The following is a 23,342-nucleotide window of genomic DNA, read 5'->3' as shown; positions in this document are numbered from 1 at the left end:
CCTATTTGAGAAAGAGGAGAGAGGAGACAGAGAGAAAGAGTGGCTCAGGAGCATGGCCATCAAAGAAGTGGAAGTACTCTGCGGTTATGTCTTTCCTCAACCCCTTCGTGACTCCCAGGGAGAGTAGCGGTAACATGGGGAGGGTCGAGGGAGACAGTACCGCAGAGTACTTCACAGATGCAGGACCAGACCAGGACGACATGTCAGAGGCAGCAACAGGGCCATCTGAGATTGACAGGAGAGGTTTGTTGAAGTGAAGACACAAAAGCACAGCATAGTTAAGTCATACAGAAAATATTACTACAGCTGAAGTAGTAACGACAGGCCAAAGCAGTGCAAGAGGTTTGTTTTTTTCATTTGGCAAAGCCTGGGTCTGTATAGTCTTCATACTTCATACAAAAACAAGTTATAATAAAGGAGCTTTGAACCCTGGGCTCCGGATCTTAAACCACTATACTGTCATAGCTTTGAAGGCAAATTACTATTTAATTAAAGCAGCACTTTTGAGTCATAAAATTGTTTTATTGTTCATGTTCAAAGATGAAATCGCTTGGTCATCAGAGGACGGTGAGGAAGAACCTCAAGGTGCTCCTCCTCCTCCTCCTGCTGCTCCTCCCGCTCCTGCTCCATCCATGGGTATGTACATCACAAAAGTTGGATTGCATTTTTTTGTATGAATACAATTTATGCATTCATGGTATGTTTTTCACAATTACAAATATTTACTTTACAAGCTATTGTAGTGATGGGATGCAATAGTTTCACGAAATATGTTGTTTCCATGTCATACAGGAAAAAGAAGGGCCCCAAAAAGGCCAACAGGGATAGAGAAGCAGCAGGAGATAGAGAAACGCCTTCTGCAGGCATTGGAGAGAGACACCCCTGCTCCACCAGCTCCACCACAATCTGAGGATGAACTCTTCATGAGGAGCCTGGTTCCTTCCCTGGAAAGATTGCCACGCCAGCAAAAGGAATATATAAAATTGCAATTTCACAAATTAATTTATGATGCCAGCACTGTGGTGCTGAATTTGGAACATTTGGATTAGACATCTGGGGGACAATCTTTCCAGGGAACGAACCAGGAATTTAAAAAAAACAATTGGTTTGTATTTTGTAACAATTAGTTTGTTTTTTGTATATGTTTTTCTATACATTTTCAATAAATCAATGCACGTTACTTTGTCCATGTTCTTTATTGTAGTTTTACAAGAAAACTTGAGATATATATATATATATATAGATATATAGGTATATATATATATAGATATATATATATATAGATATATATATATATATATATATATATAGATATATAGATATATATATATAGATATATATATATATATAGATATATATATATATATATATATATATATATATATATATATATATATATATATATATAGATATATATATATATATAGTGAAGGACACACTGCTACAACATATATTAAGTAACATTGCAGGAAGTTTGCTCAGTAGTAATGTGTGGGTGGCTCTTAAAAGAGCTGTTTTGGATGTGCTTGGGCATTACAAGGTGTCTTGCCATGGGAAGATCTGGAATTAGCAGGAGCTTTGAGGACAACATGCTTTCCATCCAGTGCTCCACAGCAGAGAGGAAAATTCCACCGCTCCTCAAACTGCACAGCAATTGATCTCCACTCCTCTGTGGTGGGCACAGCCATGAACTCCTCCACAAGGCAGTCCCAAATAGCTGTGGCAACATCTGGGACAATACCGGAGACAGTGGAGACCCCGACACGGAAGCTGTTTGCGATGGTCCTAAAGGAGTCGCCAGTAGCAAGATATCTGCAGCACAGAAGAACATTCAATTTAACAGAGTTATTGAAGATACTGTAGCTGCTAATAGAAGTCGTTTTTTATTGATATGACTGCACAGCTGCTGTCATGAATAATAAACATCTTAAATGCTGGTGATTTTCGTAAGATTACGTTATTTTGAGTATTGTCGGACTTCGGATCCATCATGGATCCAAACTCCATTCAGAAAAACTATGTTAAAGTGGCTTCCTTGCCCTGTTGTGGACCGACAAAGCCTGAACTTATTTCATTCTTTCATTAATTCATTTTATGGAACTGCCACTCACCGGAGACAGACGGACAGGCGCTCCGCAGCTGAGATGGAACGCCTAGGTGTCCAGTCGACAAATCCTGGGACCGACCCGAGCCAACGGGTCATCAAACTGGCTAATGGTTAGCCTCATGTAGCGCTGGAAGCGGCAGTCATCCAGACGTAGTTCCTGGAGAAGTCTGTGAAATTCACCGAGCTGTGTGCGCCTACGGATGCTGTTATGGACCCAGAGACGACGGCGTTTGGCATTCCGACGTTTGAGGGACTTCCACAACACGTACAAAGCAGAAATTGTCCTTATTCCTCCGGTTGACGGTGGAAAACAATGGCGGCCAGATCGAGGCTTCCAGGACGATAAACCACGCCCCCTCTCCGGCGCTTCGAGATTTTGCGGCGTCTGGTGTGAACACGACCGGCGGCGCGTTGGACGCTTTTTTGCAGTGCGTTGGACGCTTTTTTGCAGTGCGTCAAAAAATCAACGCGACCGGTGTGAACGCAGCTAAGGTTATTTTATTTGAAAATCGTTCTCTCGTACAAAATATTTGTGCCAATGTCCCCATCCGTTCATTAAGTAACACAGATGCAGTGATTTCTTTCTTGTTGGGCGGTAGTCGATGAAGTACTCCGATCCTTTTAAAAGGTATAATGAGTGAAGTACTGACATTAAAGTATAGTTGTGTACCCTTTTAAGCAGATCTTTATTTTTACAATCATACCTCGTCATTTATTGGTTGATTTCAATTTATTCATAATTTGAACCTGAAAATACATGTCGTGGAGTAAAAAAGTACAATATCTGCCTCTGAACTGGAGTATAAACTAAATACAGCACTTGAGAACATTTCACCACTGCAGTGAGGATGGACACTTTGAAGACAGCAGAGCTAACCCCTCCATCTGGCACAGACCTCAAGGTGAAGCATCCACGATTCACAGTTTATTTTCCAAATACGTACAAAGATAAGTGGTGAGGACTCTGGTTGTGCTAGTCAGGCCCGACGGCCCTGAAAAGTCCACGTGTAATCAGAGCTCAGTCCTTATAGCGCACTTCCGATCGGAGCTCCTTGGTGACGTAGCTGAGCAGCGCGGCGGTGACCTGCTGCTGCAGCGTGGCGTTGCCCATCACCAGGGCGATGAGCTGGGCCGCGTCCATCCAGTCCAGGTTGTTCAGGACGGCCGCGACTTGATCGTAGAGCTGCTGTTGCTGGGCGGGAGGCAACTCCATCAGGATCTGAGGCAGAGGCCGGAACTGTCCACTGGTCAGCCAGCTGCCCAAGAGACCGCCCACTGCGCCGCCTGGTGGACACACACACACACACACACACACACACACACACACACACACACACACACACACACACACACACACACACACACACACACACACACACACACACACACACACACACACACACACACACACACACACACACACACACACACACACACACACACACAGTTACAGGGTCACAGAGGACACTCTTCTGGGGTATGAGGGCGGAGTAGCTCCTTTTTGTCTCCTTCTTTTAAACGTCTGGTTCCCTCTCACCTCACTTAGATTTGTCCTCCATCTGTGAATGAAGGCCGACTCAAGAGGTGTGGGACCCAACAATCTCAAAGCAACTCTGTCAGCGTTGGCTACATTTGGACCTTTAAGCAGGCAGCTGTTGATAATGGTACATTTTGTTTGTAGAGTGTTTATTCTTACCAACAGCAATCCCTGGAGGTCCACCGAGCAGTCCGCCTACAAAAGCGGTTCCTCCTGCCACCAGCGCTCCTTTGGTGGAGTTTTTCACTGCCACCTTGATCTCATCGTGGGCCGATATTTCGCAGCACAGACGCATGACGTCATCCATTCGTGGAGCCATCCCTGCGTTGAGACACTCATGGAGGACAGTCGAATCTACTTTGGTGTTGCCTAAAGAAGAAAGACCCATCTTTGAACCTTTAGACCAAAACAGCACAGAACGAGTTTTCTGAGCAGAGTATTCACACGGATAAGGCGGTAAAGTGTCTACCAAACCTAATCTAGTCACATTTCTTTTTTAATTGATTGGTCTATTTGTTAGGGACAGTGCACATTAATAAAACATTGCTGTAAATGCGCCAGTTAGCCAAGAGGCTATTTTTCATCTGTAGTCCCAAGAGACAGATGTTATATAATAATTAGGGCTGGGCATTAATTAACACCGACAATTATTTTATTGCGCATTAACTCAGTTTTTTTTTTATTATTATTTTGAAAGTCCGTTGCTCACTGGCTCTGAATACACAGACTAACCATGGGTCACATGAGGGGTGGGATGTTGATCAGTATTTGCTTGGGGTGGGCATCATCACGCGTCTCAACAAAATGACCAAAAACACACTGACATCCAGGGTCCCTGGGGGCCTTTGGGCAATTCATACAAACTGTATATTATTGTTCATGCCGTAGTCTACAGACAGAGAGAGAACGTTAAATCAGATAAAACTGTACAAGTGGTTTCACTTTTACTTCTACCTATAAACGCCACAAGACACCAACAAATACAGCATTCAAATATGTAAATGTTTAGTATGACTCCTCAATTCTACGAACAAATATAGATTTTTAATCAAAAATGACGCAATGCTTTGATTTCGTTGGTTTAATGCTCGCTAGTTGAACCGGAGAAGATAGACAACGGTTTTATTTTAAATGCAACAGACGCTCAAGTTTCGTTTCTATTTTAATACCGAAAATAATTATTCAAGTACCTTCGGCTTTCTTCGTCTCTATTTAAGCAGAGACACGAGGTAGAAGACGGCTGACACTACCATTCCCTCAAGAATTGTCTAATTGTTACGAATACCTTCAGTCCCGTCCTGAATGTGCTGTGAAGTGGTAGTTTTTGCTCTTTGCGAGCATTCGGCTTTGAACAAAATGCGCCGTCACCAAACTTATTCGCTGTTACTGCACTCTTTGTGCCCCCTCCCTCTCCGCCCCACTTCCTGCTTTACAAAAAGCTACCAGAGAGTATATAACCGACAATCGAGGCGAGATGATGACTTTCATCAGAATGCCGTTGAAAACAACATCGCCGCTGGCATTGTGTCATATATCATCCAATGTCTTACCGCCTCTCTGCCGGTCCAGTTAGAGTAATTCCACATTTGTCAACTAATAAGCTGTGGCAAGGGGCTTACTAAATGAATTGTCTTATATTCTCACATTTTGCGCATGCGCGCTATACAAACAATGGCTGGTTGCTTGGTGGTGAATTATCTAGAACTGGAGGGTCTTCAAACTCTTTGAAGATAAATTAGCTAGCTTGTCCTTATTTTGTCACTTACTTACTTACTTTGCCTGTAGCCCATTCGCTAATTCACTTACATTAATACATACTCAATAAGTATTTAATTGATGGGAATGGTTACTGTCCAGTTTTACAGCAATGAACGGAAGCTTTGAAACTATTAGTCCACATTAGATAACTCTCGTTGTACATCATTCTCGGTCGGTTACTGTTCCACTGTTACAGTTCAAGAAGACCGTGAACATGAAAATGTGTATAAAACCATATACATAAGAAGGCAAGCACATGAACAAGAAAACGTAATATTTCCGTCGACATTAACGTTTCAAATGTCACTTCTATATTACATCCGTGACGCAGAGGAGAGCGCGGGTTGGTTCGTGGATATGTGACGCGCGCCCACCCCGCCTCATTTGGGCGGGATTTGATGACGTTCAGGACGCGGTGAGGACTCTCGTCGATAAACAACTTCTACATCAAAACAATCTCTGAAGAACAGCAACATAGCGGGATCCTCTCTGCGCGACGGCCACACCCGAAGACAAGCATACGTCTATTTTAAGTGAAGTAAGTCAAAATGTACATCTCTGAGCATTTACCGGACTGTTATGAGACCTGTGTTTAATTTGTCTTTCGTCATATAAGTACAGTACAAACCTCCGTGGCTGTGTGATGCGTTTGGTGTACGTAAATAGCAGTACTAATGGTACATTTTCCACTCCATAAAACTCACCTGATGCGAGCAGCTGTGATTACATGAAATAACGCACATACTGGACAGTATATCTGAGCAGGCGGTCAGCTGTTTCGCTCTGTGGGTATCAGGTTATTATTGGCCTGCTGCTGGGGGATTATGTCTGTTTATAGGGAGACGTCTGGTGTTGACAAGCAGGCGGTAAGGGGGGAAAACACCACTCGATTTTATGAATCTATGTTTTGTCTCGTACTAATAATTATGGCCATAATATTTATTTTGTGATATACCCTGAGGGTACTTTAAACAGACGAGGAAACGCAGGTCTCCTGCTGTCTGCATGGGACATTCTTTTGCGATCAGCTGACAAGGGTTTGACAAGTAAACATTACACCTTCACACGCTATATTAGATGAAAGGGATGATATCATTAACTCACGATCACTACTTTGTCTACTTATTCTCTTAGTGTGACAGTTGTATTTCTCACAGGGTGAAATGCTGCCTCACAATACCAATAAGTGTTATTTAAAAGAGACAAAAATATCTTTGCCCAAGAAATGGCATCATGGCAACCTGTACCAGGGACTAAAATAAAAACAAGCGTTACATAATGCTGGAGCAGGGAGCTATACAGGGCCATCCGTTTGGGACAAAAGGTCAGTCAGCTGCAGTGTGAGGGTCAAAGTGACTTCCTCTAATATGGCAGAGATTGGTGTAATTTAAGCCCCTGTTAGCACCCTGTTCCCTCAGCTGTTTCAGCCCTAAACTGACCCCCTCACTGGGCGTCATAGCGACGTAAGCAACTCAGGCCGCTCAGGTTTCCCAGTTTGGCGCAGTGGAAGCCTTCGTTGATGCTGAGCAGGCAGGTGTCCACGGAAGACGGGTCGTTATTGGGACCGCCTCAAGGGGGAGCACTTGTATTGCTAATGTCTTTGGTGCATTTCTTGTGATTCACCTGCCTACCTGTTGTTCATTTTTTCAGATTGCAATAGAGGCACAAGGATGATCGGTAAGCTTCTTTCTCATCTGCTCTGGAACACCGGTGAGGAATTTGAGGCAGCGGATGACACTTACGAGGAGCTGGTGGAGTTTGAAGAGGGAGGATGGGTCATTGTTGATCTCCCAGGTGAGAAATAGACAGTGCAACACAGTGCTTTATTCACATCTGTAGGATGTAAATGTGTCCTCGGCTCAGTGAGGCTGCAGCTTCTACTGGGATGAAAACAGATGTTTGAACTGGCGTGTGGTTTGTACAGAGAACGGGCTGCTGACGGCCTCCGAGGTGGATCCCCTGGAGAACCTGCTGATCGAGCACCCCAGCATGTCCATCTACCAGATGAGATGCGGGGCGGGCGGAGCGAAGGAGGAGCTGGACTCAGAGGAAGACGAAGAAGAAAAAGAGCAGGACACCGCCAGGTTAGTCTCCATTGAGCTTACACGTCTGTTTTATACCTCGATGTCTTAATAGTCCCAGCGCCTGCATGCCATCCTTCTCTAAAAAGCATACTGCTTAATGAGTTTATTTGACTCTAAATGGAGCATCATGTATTCAATGAACATCATGCTGTATTGAAGACGACTTGAAACTAGAGATTGAGACCATAAACTCATGTTTACTGAGGTAATAAATCAAGAGAGAAGTAGAGTCATTTTCTCTTAGACTTCTCTACAATCAGACTTCTTTTTGCAACCAGAGGAGTCGCCCTCTGCTGGTCAGTAGAGAGTATGAAAGTTTAAGACACTTCTGCATTGGCTTCACTCGGGTGAACCGGAGGTTGCCACCTGGTTTTCACGCAGAGCTGGCTTGCAGTAATAGTTTCACCTCTCTCATGTTGCACCTGATATTTCATGAACACACACTGTAACACTTCCGCTGTGTCTGTCCAGGCCGGTGGCAGTGAGGCGGCACGTATCCTGGCGTCTGGCTGCCTGGGGAATCCCGCTGCCCTGCAACGTCCAGCTGCTGGCAGTCCAGAGGGCCAGGACCCAGGCCGAGCAGAAGAAGCTGGGCCGCAGCGCCCTCCACAGGCAGAACCTGGCCAAGGCGCGTTTCTCCCCGGCAGAGAGACGCTACGGCCACTTCAAGAAGCCCTGCCGACGCCTCTGCAACTACTAAACACAGGAGCAACGCAACTGCTTCTGAGAGGGGGTGCGTCTCAAGTTGCAGCACGGTGCCTTGACTCTGATTGTTTCACCTCACACAGTTAATTCTGCACATCCACCGAGGCAAACCACTTCCTGTGCGATGAAACGATCGAACAACTGAACCACAGCAAGTTGTTGTTTTTGATTTTAATAGAGGCAACCTGCATTGCATCTCTCACGTCCAAAACCGCTGAGAACAATGAATCTTAATCTCCTAAATTACCGTGTGACACTGATACAAAAATATGAAAACTTCAAACAATACTTTGCTCTTTATGCATTTTTAAAAAGTATGATGCAGTTGGATTACAGCATGTTTTTGACTGGTTGGTCGTATTCAGTATGTTTTATAGTATGTACCTTAGCTTTAGACATTCTTGTGAATGTGAGTGTGTTAAAATTGAATTTCATACAGTATTATGAAGTGTACATGTCGTGCGAAAAAACATCTGTGAATTTCCTCATATAGATGCTCCTTTTGTTTGACTCTGCTTCAGGAATAATTACAAAACCACTGTTTTGCGTTGAGTCTACCATTTTGTTCTTTCGAGCGGGTGGGTTGTCATTTTATTCATGTCACACATATTGTTTTTTGAATGTAAATACAGTTGAAAATTATGCTTTTCTATTTGCGTGTATTTATAAAAATGTACAAAAAAAATGATTAAAATCTTGTTTTCTTAAGATGGCTGTATGTGTTTAATGTGGCACTACGCGCAGTGGTAGTACAGGTACAATTAAACGTGTTTAAGGCAGAAAATGTTCTCCCTCATTGTCGTAGGTCACGTATCTTTCCCATGAACCTCTTCACTTGCTCCGGGTCGACTGCGTCGGCCCAGTGGCCGCCCTCCTTGAAATGAGAACCGACGATCATTCCATGCGCATCGAGGTAGCGTTCGATGTTGTCGTAGGTCACTCCAGAACCTATCAGCACAGGGATCCTCACAGACTGGGAAACCTCTGCAAAAAGACAAAAAACAGCTTCTTTTTAAATACATACAGTTTATGGTTCCACAAATCCATGATAAGAGGAAAAAAAAGCAAAAAAACCCAATGGTAATAATACGTCTTTCAAGGCATACAAAACACTTTGTATCCTTCCCTCCTCTCACCAGCATGGATGCATCTTCAGTACATTCTAACTGAATCTACACAAAGCAGAGCGTTACAATCAAGAACATTACTAATATGCTGAACTGCATCTTTAGGTTTACGGTTATGTCGATGCAGCATATGCACTTTTTAAAACTCTGGGCCGGTCAATGAATGCTAATGTTCAGGATTTATTTTTCAAATGTCAAAAAGTTAACGTCTAATCTTCCTCAACTGCTCGAGGGTTTGAGATTGAAAAGGTCACAACATAGAAGTATTCAGGTCAGAAGTTGTCAATCTAATCCGAGCTGAAACTAAAATTTAGTTTCTTTAAAAAGAAATTAAAAAAAATACTGTTTCTCCCTCCTGCGTTACTTCGTTGTTGTTGTTGTCTTGGATAGGGGGGAGTGAGCAGAGGGGTATTCATTGCATTGCAATCTGCAACCACACCGCTAGATGCCACCTAAATCCTACACACTGTCCCTTTAAGTCCATTTTAAATGATCAGGAAAAACAGCAATCATTGGTCAGTGTGATTTGCTCTTCAAGTTTTCACTGAAATCGTCACAGAAAACTACCTGTTTCTGCATTTAACTTCTTTTTTTTGTACAGCACACTAACTAAATATTGTTTCCCCCTTTATAGTGTGTCACAGTTGTATTTGTCTGTTTCTATTATTTGTATTTATTGTTGTAGCAAAGTTTATGCTGCCCTATATAGAGATATATATATATATCAATATATATATCTCACTCACAGTCAGAGGAGCCTAAACCAAGAGAGGCTGTGATACACCCGGTGAACTTTGGACAGAGGAGTAGGCTGACCTCCACACTGACATGTGAGCTCCAGTATCATTCTGTCTGACCAGTGTCAGATATTTGTGTTACAGAGATAGAGAGTGCACGTGTGTGTGTGAGGGAAAGAGAAGGAGATGGGCGAGAGTGTGTCAACACACATACACTCGCGTCGCGTGCATTAACCCAGGCTGAGTGCCTGTTTAGCACCAAGTGTTGACAGTCTTGTATGTCGTGTTGGAGACTGTTTAAAATAGCAGCCCTGGTGTTGCTATGAGACGGGCATGGTCGGATTCAAGACCCACTGATTAATTCTGGTAGACCACCACAATGTAAAAAATACTCCATTCCAAGTAAAGCTAAAGAAATGTGCTAACCTAAAAGTACAGAAGTAGTACCAGCTAAACGCAGTCAAGTATTGAAAGTGCAGGTACTCGTAACAATGTGAGAGGGGCCAGTTTGTATAATAGTATTAGATAAGAGGTATTTGGATAAGTGTAAGTCGCAATAACACAATTTAAAAATACTAATTTACTCCAAGTCCTGCATTGAAAATGTTTATTTACAGAAGTTACAGAAGGTACAGAAGTTAAATGGTTTTAAAGTAGTTTATGTTTTTGAATCAGACTTTGTAAAAACCATGTGTTGTACATAAATCTTAATCTCTAAAGTAACTATAGTTGATTGGTCTTGTTGGCCAACAAGCTGTGAACGTATTGACATATTCTACACCTTATGAAGTAGATATGACAAACCTGCCAGCAAACAGAACACATCCAGCAGATATGGAGCAACATTAGCAAATCTCAAGAGTTACAATCTTCTCTCGTGGTGTGTCATTGTTAATTGGTTAGTTTAACTTTAACTTTCTATAAACCAAATGATTCATTGAAAAGATAAATGTTGAATCAACGAGTGCATGATCAAAGCATTCACATGGCTCCCGGTTAAACGGAGTAGGAAGCTGTTTTAAGCGGCGCTTACCTCTAAGTTCCCACGGGTCAGCCTGCGCTCCGGTGGCTGCTCCCGTGACGATGAGTCCATCTGAGAGGAAGAACTCTGCGGCACGTGCCGTCTCCTCGATGCTCACGTCCGACGTCAGGGCATGGGAGCTGGGGACGACACAGTATGCACAAGTATGCACAGGCGGGACAAAACTAGTCTGGGACAAAACCGAGATTACCGGTAAGTCTGGACACCAGGTTAACATCAATCCGTCAGTCTGTCCCACACAGTCTTATATGACTTCTCATTTTTTCACTTAGTCAATATATTTGTGTGGAATCCTTCATATTTCTAAATTAGAAATGAACGAAATTAAGTAATATAGTTACGATATATGAATAAGGAGAATCAAATGAAACCAGGGACGTTCTGGTTATAGGGTACGCACCTTAACCATCGGAACTCTCTTAAATTCAAGAGCATATTTTGAAGTCAAAAGAAATGATAGATATGTTTCATCCTTACGTTTGAGTACGAATGAAGGATTTGCACTTTAAACGTAAACTTAATTTTACTTTCAGCAGTTTGACAATGGGCCTTGATGTGATTTCTTTTTTTTTTTAACTACAAATTTAAAACCCTGCCCGACCAAATTGACAGACACGGTCAAGCAAACTACTGACGAAGTTTGTCAAGTTCCAAGCAATCGCTATGAATCTTCATCTACTAGCAGTAAACGGGAATGGATCAGCAGTCAGTCCTGCCGTTGCCAATTATGTCGGCATCATGAGAGGACAAAGTAGTTCCAGGTGAACCACGACAGAGATATGAAGTGTCAAATATGCTTTCAGGTTTTTCTTGCATATCAGTGGCTCATCAGGTTTGACTTACTATTCAATCTGTACAGATGGCGATCTCACCTGTGCTTCTTTTTGATGTCAGTGAAGATCTGCACATGCTCAGCTCCGATCTGCTTGCGATATCTCAGTAAGTCCCCGGCGCAGGCATTCAGGAGACCCTCATCGGCCACGTGAGAGAAGACGAAACCCTCCGCCCTGATGAAATCCAGACCTGTGACCACACAATGACATTACAATACTATGGTTGACCTACCGACCTTGCCAAGTGTGACACACCAGTGGCTGACCTTTGACCTTTTGTAGCCTCATACACAGCACAACAACAATGTAACTGATGTAAAGACTGAACCTGAAGCCAGAGCTACGGCCAGGGCCTGCTGGTTGGCAGAAGACAGTATTTGCACTCCGAGCGGCAGGCGAGGACAGACGCTCCTCACAGCAGCGCATACTGCGGCCATACAGGCGGACACCTCAGGGCCCACAGAGAAGGTGTACGGGATATCGTGCATGTTCTCAATGATCACGCCATCCTGAGAGAGGGGTTTACGGAGAATGGTCACCGGCATGCCCTGGAAGACTTCAAAATGTGTCAGGAAGGTACACACGATGTGACATGACTTGCAATCCCAGCATCCCGGTAGATTTCTGCCTCCCTGCATGCTTCTTCAGTGATTTGGGACATTTTCATGCAACCCAGCGGGGTTCCTGAGATATCAAAAATCATAGCTCTCAAAATATGCAGTGATACAATGCAACTAAGTACATTTACTCAAGTACAAATTGTACTTGACTTGAGTTATTCCATTTCATTTCACTTCACACTTTTACTCCTCTTTTTAAAGATAATATTGTAGGTTTTTACTCAGCTATGTTAATTTGTCATAGTAAATAGTTAGTTACTTTACAAATTTGCCACACAAAACTACAGGACAGTTTTTTACAGTGTGGTTTTGCTGATTACTTGAGTTAGGCAACTGAATACTTCCTCTGCCATTGCAAAATATACATTTGAACATTGAAGGACACAGGTCAGTGCAGTCTTAGTTTACCTGGTAAGGCTTTAACATGAACCATTCCAATAACCACGGGTTTTAGGCGTCCAAAAATATCCAAAAACTTCATGATCCCGTTTTGTGGCGCAACAAGAGAGCAGAGAAAGAAAAACAAATCTTGTTTTCGACTTTCTAAACGTGGGGATCACATGACTGGCCAAGGGTCAATTTCAGTAAATCAAACAAAAAACGATTTAAATAATAAACAGTCTCCAAAAGACAGTGCAGATAACAATTGTTTATCTTACATTACCGCACTGCAACTGGATTAAAAACGTTTTTTTCACTGCATCAAGTTCGGTAATAGAAAAAAGGGTTTACGTTCCGTGATTGCGGTGGGGACGTATAGATACGGCGACCCATGCTGGAAATGGGCGCCCAAACCCGGCAGAAGCATCGGCGGGCTAACATTGCTGAGTTTTAGCTAAATAACAGATGCGCCTACGGTGACAGTGAGAGACAACAACGCGTGTAGTCCACACAACGAATAGGACATATTAATTCGCCATAATTCGATCGCGTTAATCTTTATTTTAGATTTAATCGCAAGGACTACGGCTTTGTTTACATCCGACAGACTAGCCACGCGGTTCCCGGGCACTTCCTCTTTGGAAGCCCCGCCCCCTGCAGCTGTCACCGCAGCGGTCCCGCCTCCTAGTTTTGCTAACTTTATAAACGTGTTTTCCCTTTTATTTAGCGCAATATATGCCGACTAGATATCAACTACGTGCTCTGCACGCGATATAGAGTCGAAACTGGGGTGAATTGAGTAGAAATTGGAGCATAAAGAGGCGGTGGAGCTGGAGGTTCAGCGCGAAGTTAAATCCACTCCTCTCTGACGTTGACGCTTCAAGTCATCTGTTCTCTACAAGGCGCCAGCTCAGAGGAACTAGCCCGGCCTGGATGCACACACACACGGAGAGAGAGCGACAGAGAGAAATAGTCTGAGCAACAAGTCCGTGAAGTTACACATTATCCATATTTGTTTTTAAGACGTGGGTAAGAGTGAACTTCAAGGACGGAATCTTGAGGTGAGTGGTTGAAACGCTACGTTTACCGTCGAGTAAGCTATGTCGAGCTGCAACTTTTTGTAGCTGCTCCGACTTAAATGCTAACTTAACCGAACACCGCAACAAGTTGGACAATGAGTTAAAGGTTTGTTCGGATTTTCACACTTTAAACGACTCATTGTTTCAAGCCGGGTGTTCGGTGTTGTCGCTGTTAAACGGTGAATTGAGACAACACAGGCCGCCTCAGCTGTGCCTGTCGTTAGGCCATTGTGGCGAGCCAGCTGTCCAAAGTTATTGGGGGGAAATAATCAGCTTACCCTTAAAAATACGCGCAATAACAACGTTGAGCAGCTAACATAGTGTCTGATGTTAATCGGTGGTTAGTTTCAGGAGTGTACTTGTGTTGTGTGGTGCTCTTTTTCGCGACTTTTAACACAGAGTACCGTTTCCATTTCCCCGCGCCAGGCTGCGTTGGGCTTTGTCAGAAGGAGGGAGTTGAGAGTGGGGGTTGGGAGTGAATTAAATGTTTGTTTTAAACCCTAAAATATAACTCAAACGTGTCTCATTCACAGGTTTACTCCAAAACGAACACATACCCCAACTATATATAATGCGAGGAAAACGGTGAGTTTCGTATTTGTTTCATTCATGGCTCTTTTAAAGCGCGTCAATCAAAGTGTGTGTGAGTGTGACGACAGAAAAGCAAAGTTGAGTGGATGGAGCTTTAGCCATCCGGCTAGTTAGCTCGATGCTATGGGATCTTATTTTGGCCACATTCGCATATTAAACTAGTTAAAGTGTTTTGTGTCAACTCTGGAGACTTACGGCTTGTACGTGTTTCTTCTGGGCCGTTTACAGGGAAGAGACAGAACCGACGTCTGTTGCTCCCGAGGCGCCCACAGAAACTACAGTACGACCGAGAAAGAGGAAGGCAGATGTTGCCATTGTAAGTAACATTGGCGTGAAAAGGCTTGGAGCCGAGAAGTGGCCGACACAGCAACTTAGCCGTGGCTAGGTTGCTAATGTCCAAAATAAAACTGCTGTTACATATAGTCATCATTGCTAGCAACTAAGTGAAGTATAACTGATTGCAGCTGATATTGTATTGCATATGACTACTGCATAGTTTTGTATTTTTTTTATTTTTATTGGTGATTTGACCTAACAATCTCTGAGGTTGGTGATCTGAATCACACACAATAAATGACTGTCCTCTTTTCCTATCCAGTATTTACAGGATGTGGATGAGGAGGTAGCAGCGATGACGAAGAAGAAGCAGCGTGAATGCGAGGTATGCTTTGTGATCTTTCCACCTTCGGTCAAGTCTCAACCAGCGCCTTAGTTCTCTTAACGTATCCGTGGCCCAGTGGCATTTTTACTTCTTGGTTTGTATTCTATCAAATGCAACACAACTATGAACTTGGTTGCTCATTCCAAGGGTACTTATTTGCCGATCTGTTGTTATTACTGCATCAACTAGCGCTCCACTCTTGCTAGGTGTGTCTATAGTTTCTTATCAGGATTCAATGTTCGCAGTCAGCTTAACACAGAGTTTGCCTCTGCCGCAACGTGTTTCAGTACTGTGACTTCACCCTCCATGTTTTCTGTGCGTCATCGCTCTGCTCTCCCCTCTCTCTCCTGTGAAGGTGGACTGGAGTCCCGATGCCAGTTGCACAAGTCCCCAGAGGTGGATCCCCACACCTGATCAGGAAGAGGACCCACCAGTCGCCCTGACAAACGTGGGTTTCCCCCACTACAACTTCAACAACGTGTTTGTAACACCCGTGCGTTGCGCACCGCTTCCTGCACTGTGGTGAGTACTGTTGATTTTCTCAAGTTAGGCTCCACATCAGGCACCGGTTCTACCTAATCACACACACGGAGACAAATTGGTTGTTGTATCATTCATTTTGACCATGCTGTCCATCTCGGTTTTATTCTCAGCTGGGCCAGTAAGGATGTGGTGTGGAACAACATGTTGGAGAAGGATAAGACCTACACCAGGGACGTCCATGTGATGGACAAACATCCTCATCTGCAGCCCAAGATGAGGGCAGTTCTCCTGGACTGGCTCATGGAGGTCTGTAGCGTGTGTCTTATTGACCAGTTCAACATCTCTCTTTGTGACAACACCATTGTAAACAAAGCATGTAATGCTGGTAGTTTCAGCTTTGGGGGGGAGGGGGAGTAAATGCTGCATAACCATCTACTGACTTACACATTATGGTTCATTTGACTGTCATACGTTCAGTTTAACAAGCAGAACCTCACACTAAGTTTCATGCCTGTAGAACTAGCTCGTGGAAACGACAATGAGGACAGCAACACAAGGCTCTTACAGCTTTCAGTCAAGTACCGGTAGTACGAAAAAGTCTTGTGTGACAGTGAGGAAAAACACACTGAGTTCTAAACATTGTACGTCAGACTGTCAAAATGTACAACATGGAAGCAATTTGTGACATTTCTAAGACACACAAGTAACTCCTTTTTTTTTTTTTTTTTTTTTTTTTTTTCTTTTTTTTTAAGCAACAAATTCACAGCTTGGAGTTTCCTCTGTCTTCACCGCTTCTGAATCTTTGCTCCTGGCTCAGTAAAGGAGTATAAAATAGGAAAGACGGTAGTTGGCAGGGATATAAATGGCTGTTCCAAGTAGCAATAAAGCTTTTCCTGAGACAATGACATGTTGTTCCATCATTACTGTGACCGTCCTGATACCTTTTCAATGTCCATAGTGCACTCTCGTATGCAAACCTGTGGTTTGAAGTCCCGTGCGTGCATTGATGTCCTGTTTGTGTGCATGTTTTAGGTGAGTGAGGTGTACAAACTGCACAGGGAGTCATACCACCTCGCCCAGAACTACTTCGATCGCTTCATGGCCACGCAGAGAAACGTCTTCAAGTCAACGCTGCAGCTCATCGGCATCACCTGTCTCTTCATCGCTGCCAAAGTAGAGGTGAGACGACAAAGTACAAATCTCTGGCTGTTGCGTAGCCTGCAGTCTGGTCTGTGTTGTGGCCTAGCTTGCTTTAGGAGCTTCATCATAGTTCCGCTACTTCTTTCTTCTACAAACATTTTACAATATGTGGTTTGATTGGTTGTAATAATGCTCATCGCCTTTTTTTTTTTTTTCTCTCCATCCCCCAGGAGATGTATCCTCCCAAAGTCCACCAGTTTGCCTATGTTACAGACGAAGCCTGCACCGAAGATGAGATTCTCAGTATGGAAATCATTATAATGAAGGTAAAGAATGTGCGCACATCAATCCTATAAATATCACAGAACCAATCTCTCTGCTGTTTTACTCCACGCTGCAGGTTTGTCTGCTCTTTCACTCCGTTTCTACCACAGGAGCTGAAGTGGAGTCTCAGCCCACAGACTCCCATCTCCTGGCTCAATGTTTACATGCAGGTGGCCTACCTGAAGGACACCGAGGAGCTGCTCATCCCCAGATATCCCCAGACCACCTTCACACAAATCGCAGAGGTATGTCGTGCGTGTCTTTTTTTTGCCTCACTGATAAATCAACGAGGTACTTCAGTAACACAAAGCATTGACCCAACCAGGAGGCTTTGAGTAGATTTGTTCAGTTTAATTTGTCACACGCGTTTTAGCCGTGTTAGTTGTCCTCATGAGGGACAGAGTGTGTTAAACTGTGAACCCCCCCCCCCCCCACACACACACACACACACACACACAGACTGGTGTCTTGCGGTTCTTTTTCCATATCCCACTCAATTACCTTAGAGAACAGTATCTAGTCAGCAGTGGTTAAGACGCTTTACATTCACTGTAAATGCACAGCTGAAGGTGTCTGTTTCGCAGGCTTTTTTTTTGTGTCCAAGGAAGTGACAAAGTTAAACTTGAGGGTGAAGTGCGGTCTACTTTGAGTGACGACTTAATTCAGAGAGAGCCAGTTTTGGGTCTTAATCTCTCCACGATATTACTTGCTCAGATGAATCCATTTTAGTCATAAATTGTTTCTCCGACATGACCCCTGCGCATTAGTCCCAGAACAGTCTTAGCTTGCCGTCTTTCAGGAGGCGCATGATGTCATAGAGAAGGAGGTCCTAGAACCCGACTTCCAGGAACAAGAACGTAAATGAACTATGGCAGCGTGCTGGGCGATATGGACATAGTCAGAGTCTAGGTCCCTTTATGGCTAACAATATAAATCATGGTAATTAATAAATGGTCTATATAAATTATATACTCTAGTGTGAACTACATACTTGACAAATGAAAAGCACTGAGTTATTTTTCTCATTAAATTAAAAACACTGCAAAATAATTCAGAAACTTTTGCTAGTATATGCTTATGATCAATTTAGATGTTCCACTTGTTGCTGCCCTACAGTTGCGAGCTCCGCAGTTCAGCTTTCAGAGAAAATAAAGTCTTATTTATTCAGAAATCTATGATATTTATGTAGATACTAAGGATGATTTTGTCGTGGCTTATGAGTATTTGCAGTACTCATTTTGAGGTATGCTCCGATATTTATAGTTTTTGCTCTGTTTTCTTTTCTCTAGTTGTTGGACCTGTGTATGCTGGACGTGCGATGCCTTGAGTTCTCCAACGGCATCCTTGCTGCTTCAGCCCTGTTTCACTTCTCCTCTCTGGAGCTGGTGGAAAATGTCTCTGGTAAGAACAATGTTTTTTTTATTAATTAAAGAACAATGTTTTTCAAGTGTCCTGGTTGTGTTACCCCCGAGGTCTCACTCTGCTCCTCCTCGTGTCCTTGCAGCTCTGAAGAGGGTGGAGGTGGAGCAGTGCGTGAGGTGGATGGTGCCGTTCGCCATGGCGCTGCGGGAGGTTGGTGGGTCGGCCATGAAAACATTTTCAGGAATCCCCGCAGATGACGTGCACAACATCCAGACCCATGCGTCGTACATCACGTGGATGGTAAGTAACGTTATCGCAATAAATAAGAAAATGCTGAAAAAAAGTGCTGTTTGAGGCATTTATCCATAGTATAGTGTATTACCCACAGTAGATGTTTGAAAAAACGGCCGGGAGTATCAGCACAGGAGTGGAGCAAACTACAAAACCTATTTTGTAGTTTTATTTTTCATTAAATCCATATCTGTTCAGGTGTACGCTATATTTAGAATATTTTCTATCAGAGACCTGAAGCGGTTATCTATACTTTCCTCAAAGCCAGCAAATAGTATTTCTACCTTGCAGAACATGGGGGTTGCTGGTCTACCACAGCTTCGATGGTTTAGTTTGTTTTTGTCATTGTGTTACTGAAGTGTTTTAAAGAGTTAGACATTAACAAAAAAACAAATCGATCGAGGGAGGGGCAGATCAGCATCCCCTTGTTCTGTAAAGTGAAAGGAGTCTGGTGTCTTTTTGAAGAGAGCATGGATGGATATGGTGGCTTCAGAAAGGTAACGCGGTGAAGATATTTTAAATGTCGTGCACACTTAAACTGATGGTGATGTTATTTGTTCAAATGTTTTAAGTTTCACTGCTGCCGCTGTCCACCACAGTGCTTTGCTTTACTGTCTGCGTCGCCATACTGGGGGGGCGTGTCGACCGCTGTCTGCTGTAGGTGATTCACTGACAAGTACCTCATACAACCCAAAAATAGTCCAAACTGTCTCTTGTTAAATGTGTGGGAGCATTTAACCTACAACTGAACACATCGAATTCTTTACGCCTTCATTTCAGCTGAAGTCTAGATGTAACACCATTTATAGGGAGGGTTGTAGTGGAGAAGTTAAAGATCCCCTCAACACATTTGCGCCTATATTGAAAATTTCACATAATGCAAATATTTCCACTTTCATAAGTTCATCTGAGGGGCGGAAACTGTTTCTAACATCACTTACAGTATGTGTCTGTTCGCTTGAAATGTCCACAGTGTGCTGGTACAATTTGCAAAACAGACCCGATCGAACCCCCCCCCCCCCCCAGTCTAATGACAGCATGGTTAATCTGTGTGTTTTTCTGCTGTGTACAGGACAAGGCCTACTCTTACCAGGATGTGGAGTTAGAGTGTCACGTCAACTGCCCTGTACCTTCAGGTGTCCTGACTCCGCCCCAGAGCAGCGAGAAAAGCGAAGAGTCGGTCCGAGTGGATGCCGCAGTGCTGAAGATCCGGCCCAGGATTCATACTCAATCCCCACAGCGGCACCTTCTGAAGCAGTGAAGCAAACACTGAAGAGACGAAGGCAAAATCCTAATTGAGAGTTTTACATTTTAGCTGTAAGTGGAAGAAAAGCTCCAATGTGTTTTTACTCTGAACAGCGGCACCACTGCAGTACCTGTGCACACATGTACGATGGATTTTCAGTGGGGAAATATATATATGTTTTCCCCCCTTTCAAAGCCATGCTGATTACTTGGAGACAGATGTTTTTAAATGTCTCTGCCGTGGGTGCACACATGGACTTCGACTAAATTGGAGAAATACTGACGCACAGTGAGCAAATGGATTGGATGGCCCCTGTCCTCACAGGAATGGTACCTATTTAACCCTCCAGTTAAAACACACAATGAAGGGCTGTTAGGGATGGCACGGCCCAAAAGGAGATATATCTATATATTAATGGCATTGCACCCAAATGCTTGCATTAATTACCAATAACACCTACATTTTGTGGTTGCCATTTTTATTTTCTATGCAGACGCCAAATTGAATTTATGGAGTCTCTACTTGATTTATTGTGTGTGTGTGTGTGTTGGGGGGAGGGTGATTGCTGTTTTTCATCTATTAGTGGCTTCATTTGCCCAAAAACTATTCCGAGGGTCATATTTGGCTCTTTGTGCTGCTATGAAAGTGGGCTTTGCATAATGGTGTGTGTGTGTGTGCGTGCGTGTTTTTGTTTCTACTCTTGCCATTTGATTGGACAAAACACGGCCATGTTTTGCTGAGGGACCAGTAGCTTGGCTACTTAAATGGACAAGTGAACCAGCCAGGCTTCAGAAGCTAAAATATTGATTGTATTTAACTTTAAATCTTTTTTTTATTTTTTTTTTTTTATCCCAACCTGCATTTTGTTCTTCCCCACCAAAATGTATGATTTTTATTTACCTTTTTTAAAATAAAATGCTGCTACATATTTTTCATGGACAGTGTGAGGACTTTGCTTATTATATCTGTTTTTATGTAATCTCTTTTCTCTGACGCTTTTTTGAACAAATAATTTTTACATTTTTTTCATGAAATGCCAAGAGTCAATGTCATTTTAGTGTGTAGCTTCCATGCAGTCACGTTATGATAACGAATACACACCAACTTCATTCCACTAGATGTCAGTATGACGCTGTCAGTATGACGCTGTCAGTTTAGATGCCTCTTAAATGTTCTCACCAAGAAAAGAAGCATACCACATTGAGCAGATCATGTGCGATATAAGAAACTGAAAATATATAAAGACCCCCTCAGCTCGGGGTCCAGTTATCATCGGCTAAAGCGTAACTCATTTGTAATTGAATAATGGAAAAAATGAAATTTTAGTATATTTTTTGGTCACAATCTTAAAATAAAAATATGGCCATCACATTGATTAGGAAACTAAGAGTTGTGCAGTAAACCTAAATGTGTGAAGTAAGGTGTAAAATGCATTTTTTTTTTTTTAAATATACACATTTTATTGCTTTTATACTTTTGGAACTATATCAAAAATATAATTTGAACTCCATTTGACAGTCTGTAGCTCAAGATTTTTAAAATGTATGTCCGCTTATCAAACACTCGGAAGCTTCAATAAAAACAATAGTTACCACTTTCAAAATATAATATACAATCTGCCAGGGCCCGCCGAGCATGTCGAGAGAGGGAGCGTGGGAATTCAGTGGGGTCCGTGCCCACGGCAGAGCACCTGCTATCAGTTGTCCTTCAGTGTTCACGCACCCCTGCATGCGGAGCCTCCAACAGGCCCTGGCTAGACTCACGTCAGGACTGCCTCTCCAGCTCCAGCCTCCACATTTTTACAGAAAGTGCCAAGAATTGAAATCTACACGGTTGACATCTCGTCTCATAAAATCGTTCAATATTTCTGTAGAAATAGCAGCAGCTTATTTAAAATATGTATTTACATGTTTAGGATACTAGTTGGTGAATGTATGGGTCAAGGGATGCAAACATCTTTCCGTATCAGGCCGTATGTGTGCATGCATGTAACGATCTGTAAATGAATACAAAAGAATGTCACAAATATTTCTATATCATTTTTATTACATCTTGAAGATTTTAGAGAAATGATACTGCATATATATATGGTATAGTATTTATATATATATATGGTATAGTATTTATATATATATATGGTATATATATATGGTGTATATATATATATATACCGTATATATATATATGGTATATATATATACACGATACCATGCCCTTTTTAACACTTTTTTCCCCACATATACTGTAACTTAAATTACTTTTTACACATACACTACTTTTGCTTTTTATCACTTTTTCACATTCAATGCCATGATTATACACTATACTACACATTTTCACATTCAATACCTTCTTTTTTAATTTCTTAAATTTTTTCTTTACATTCGACAAAGACATTCAACTCTATCTGGTCCGCCACTCACAAAACACATGGTGCAATCCTTGAACCTTACAGGGTGTATGGACATGCTAATGTGAATGATGTGATTGGCTTGTTGACTGCAAACCACGCCTCCTTCATGTAAAGGCTGGATGAAGAAATAACACACCCTTATGCTGCGTTCACACCAGTCGCGTTGATTTTTTTGACGCACTGCAAAATCGCGTCCAACGCGCCGCCGGTCGTGTTTACACCAAACGCTGCAAAATTGCGTAGAGCCGGAGAGGGGCCGTGGTTTATCGACTGGAAGCCGTTCACCTGGCCGTCATTTCTTTCCGCTATCAACCGTGAAAGGAATAAGGACAATTGCTGCTTTGTACGTGTTGTGGAAGTCCCTCAAACGTCGGAATGCCAAACGCCGTCATGTCTGGTTCATAATATTGTTCAGAGGAGCTCCGTGGATTTCATCGAGCTGTATTAACTAGCAAGCCACCGGTCGCTGTTTACTACAGCTGTAGGAACACAACATAGAGTGATTTGGCTGTGATTCAACGAAAAATAAACCGACAAAAAGGGACTGCGAAATAACTACATAATGATGCCGATTTGTACTTGTCTTCTCGGACAAAAAGGGACTCCGAAATAACTACGTAATGATACCGATTTGTAGGATACTTGTCTTCTTAATGGAGCTCTGATGGATCGGTGCTAGGCTATGCTAACATCGTAGCAGCTCCACCAGCACTCAATAACGTCATGTAGACGTAAATACGGCAGCGTCTATTCATTGTTCGTACCGTATGGTTTACACACACACATGCATACACATAGTTTGGTCCGGTCTCTATTGATAT

General features: G+C 42.9%; 4 protein-coding genes across 7 annotated transcripts; 2 read left to right on the top strand and 2 right to left on the bottom strand.

Moving 5' to 3' along the window:
* Positions 1-3,019: 3,019 nt before the first annotated feature.
* LOC306790850 (protein C19orf12 homolog) lies at positions 3,020-5,036 on the bottom strand. Of its 4 annotated transcripts, XM_079287370.1 has the most exons (4): positions 4,930-4,963; positions 4,377-4,487; positions 3,804-4,013; positions 3,020-3,391 (listed from the first exon to the last, which is right to left on the bottom strand). In XM_079287370.1, exons 3-4 carry the CDS (start codon positions 3,961-3,963, stop codon positions 3,126-3,128), a joined length of 426 nt encoding a protein of 141 aa, XP_079143496.1. In that variant the 5' UTR covers positions 3,964-4,013; positions 4,377-4,487; positions 4,930-4,963; the 3' UTR covers positions 3,020-3,125. The 4 variants fall into 4 exon arrangements, with proteins under 4 accessions (XP_079143496.1, XP_079143493.1, XP_079143494.1 ...); XM_079287367.1 differs by lacking the exon at positions 4,377-4,487 and having other exon boundaries at positions 3,804-4,040; positions 4,930-5,036; XM_079287368.1 differs by lacking the exon at positions 4,377-4,487 and having other exon boundaries at positions 4,930-5,033.
* A 769-nt stretch (positions 5,037-5,805) lies between these two features.
* Positions 5,806-8,891, top strand: LOC306796764 (tumor protein p53-inducible nuclear protein 2). The gene is made up of 4 exons (XM_079295833.1): positions 5,806-5,940; positions 7,053-7,196; positions 7,327-7,486; positions 7,958-8,891. Exons 2-4 carry the CDS (start codon positions 7,073-7,075, stop codon positions 8,184-8,186), a joined length of 513 nt encoding a protein of 170 aa, XP_079151959.1. The 5' UTR covers positions 5,806-5,940; positions 7,053-7,072; the 3' UTR covers positions 8,187-8,891.
* A 93-nt stretch (positions 8,892-8,984) lies between these two features.
* LOC306787809 (uncharacterized protein F13E9.13, mitochondrial) lies at positions 8,985-13,031 on the bottom strand (the record flags this gene model as incomplete). The annotated part of the gene is made up of 6 exons (XM_079283095.1): positions 8,985-9,175; positions 11,089-11,216; positions 11,970-12,120; positions 12,259-12,439; positions 12,532-12,614; positions 12,959-13,031. The coding sequence occupies 6 exons, from the start codon at positions 13,029-13,031 to the stop codon at positions 8,985-8,987; spliced, it is 807 nt and encodes a 268-aa protein (XP_079139221.1).
* Positions 13,032-13,905: 874 nt separating this feature from the next.
* On the top strand, positions 13,906-21,023 carry ccne1 (cyclin E1). Its single transcript, XM_079288796.1, has 12 exons — positions 13,906-13,992; positions 14,544-14,595; positions 14,830-14,917; positions 15,200-15,262; positions 15,618-15,784; positions 15,916-16,051; positions 16,778-16,924; positions 17,116-17,211; positions 17,320-17,454; positions 18,499-18,610; positions 18,714-18,871; positions 19,935-21,023. The coding sequence occupies exons 2-12, from the start codon at positions 14,582-14,584 to the stop codon at positions 20,121-20,123; spliced, it is 1,305 nt and encodes a 434-aa protein (XP_079144922.1). The 5' UTR covers positions 13,906-13,992; positions 14,544-14,581; the 3' UTR covers positions 20,124-21,023.
* Positions 21,024-23,342: the final 2,319 nt, after the last annotated feature.

This window comes from Melanostigma gelatinosum (genome assembly GCF_949748355.1).
Source record: "Melanostigma gelatinosum genome assembly, chromosome: 2".
Lineage (NCBI taxonomy): Eukaryota > Metazoa > Chordata > Actinopteri > Perciformes > Zoarcidae > Melanostigma > Melanostigma gelatinosum.
The sequence above is the reverse complement of the archived record's forward strand: the minus strand, read 5'-3'. Positions and strand labels throughout refer to the sequence as shown.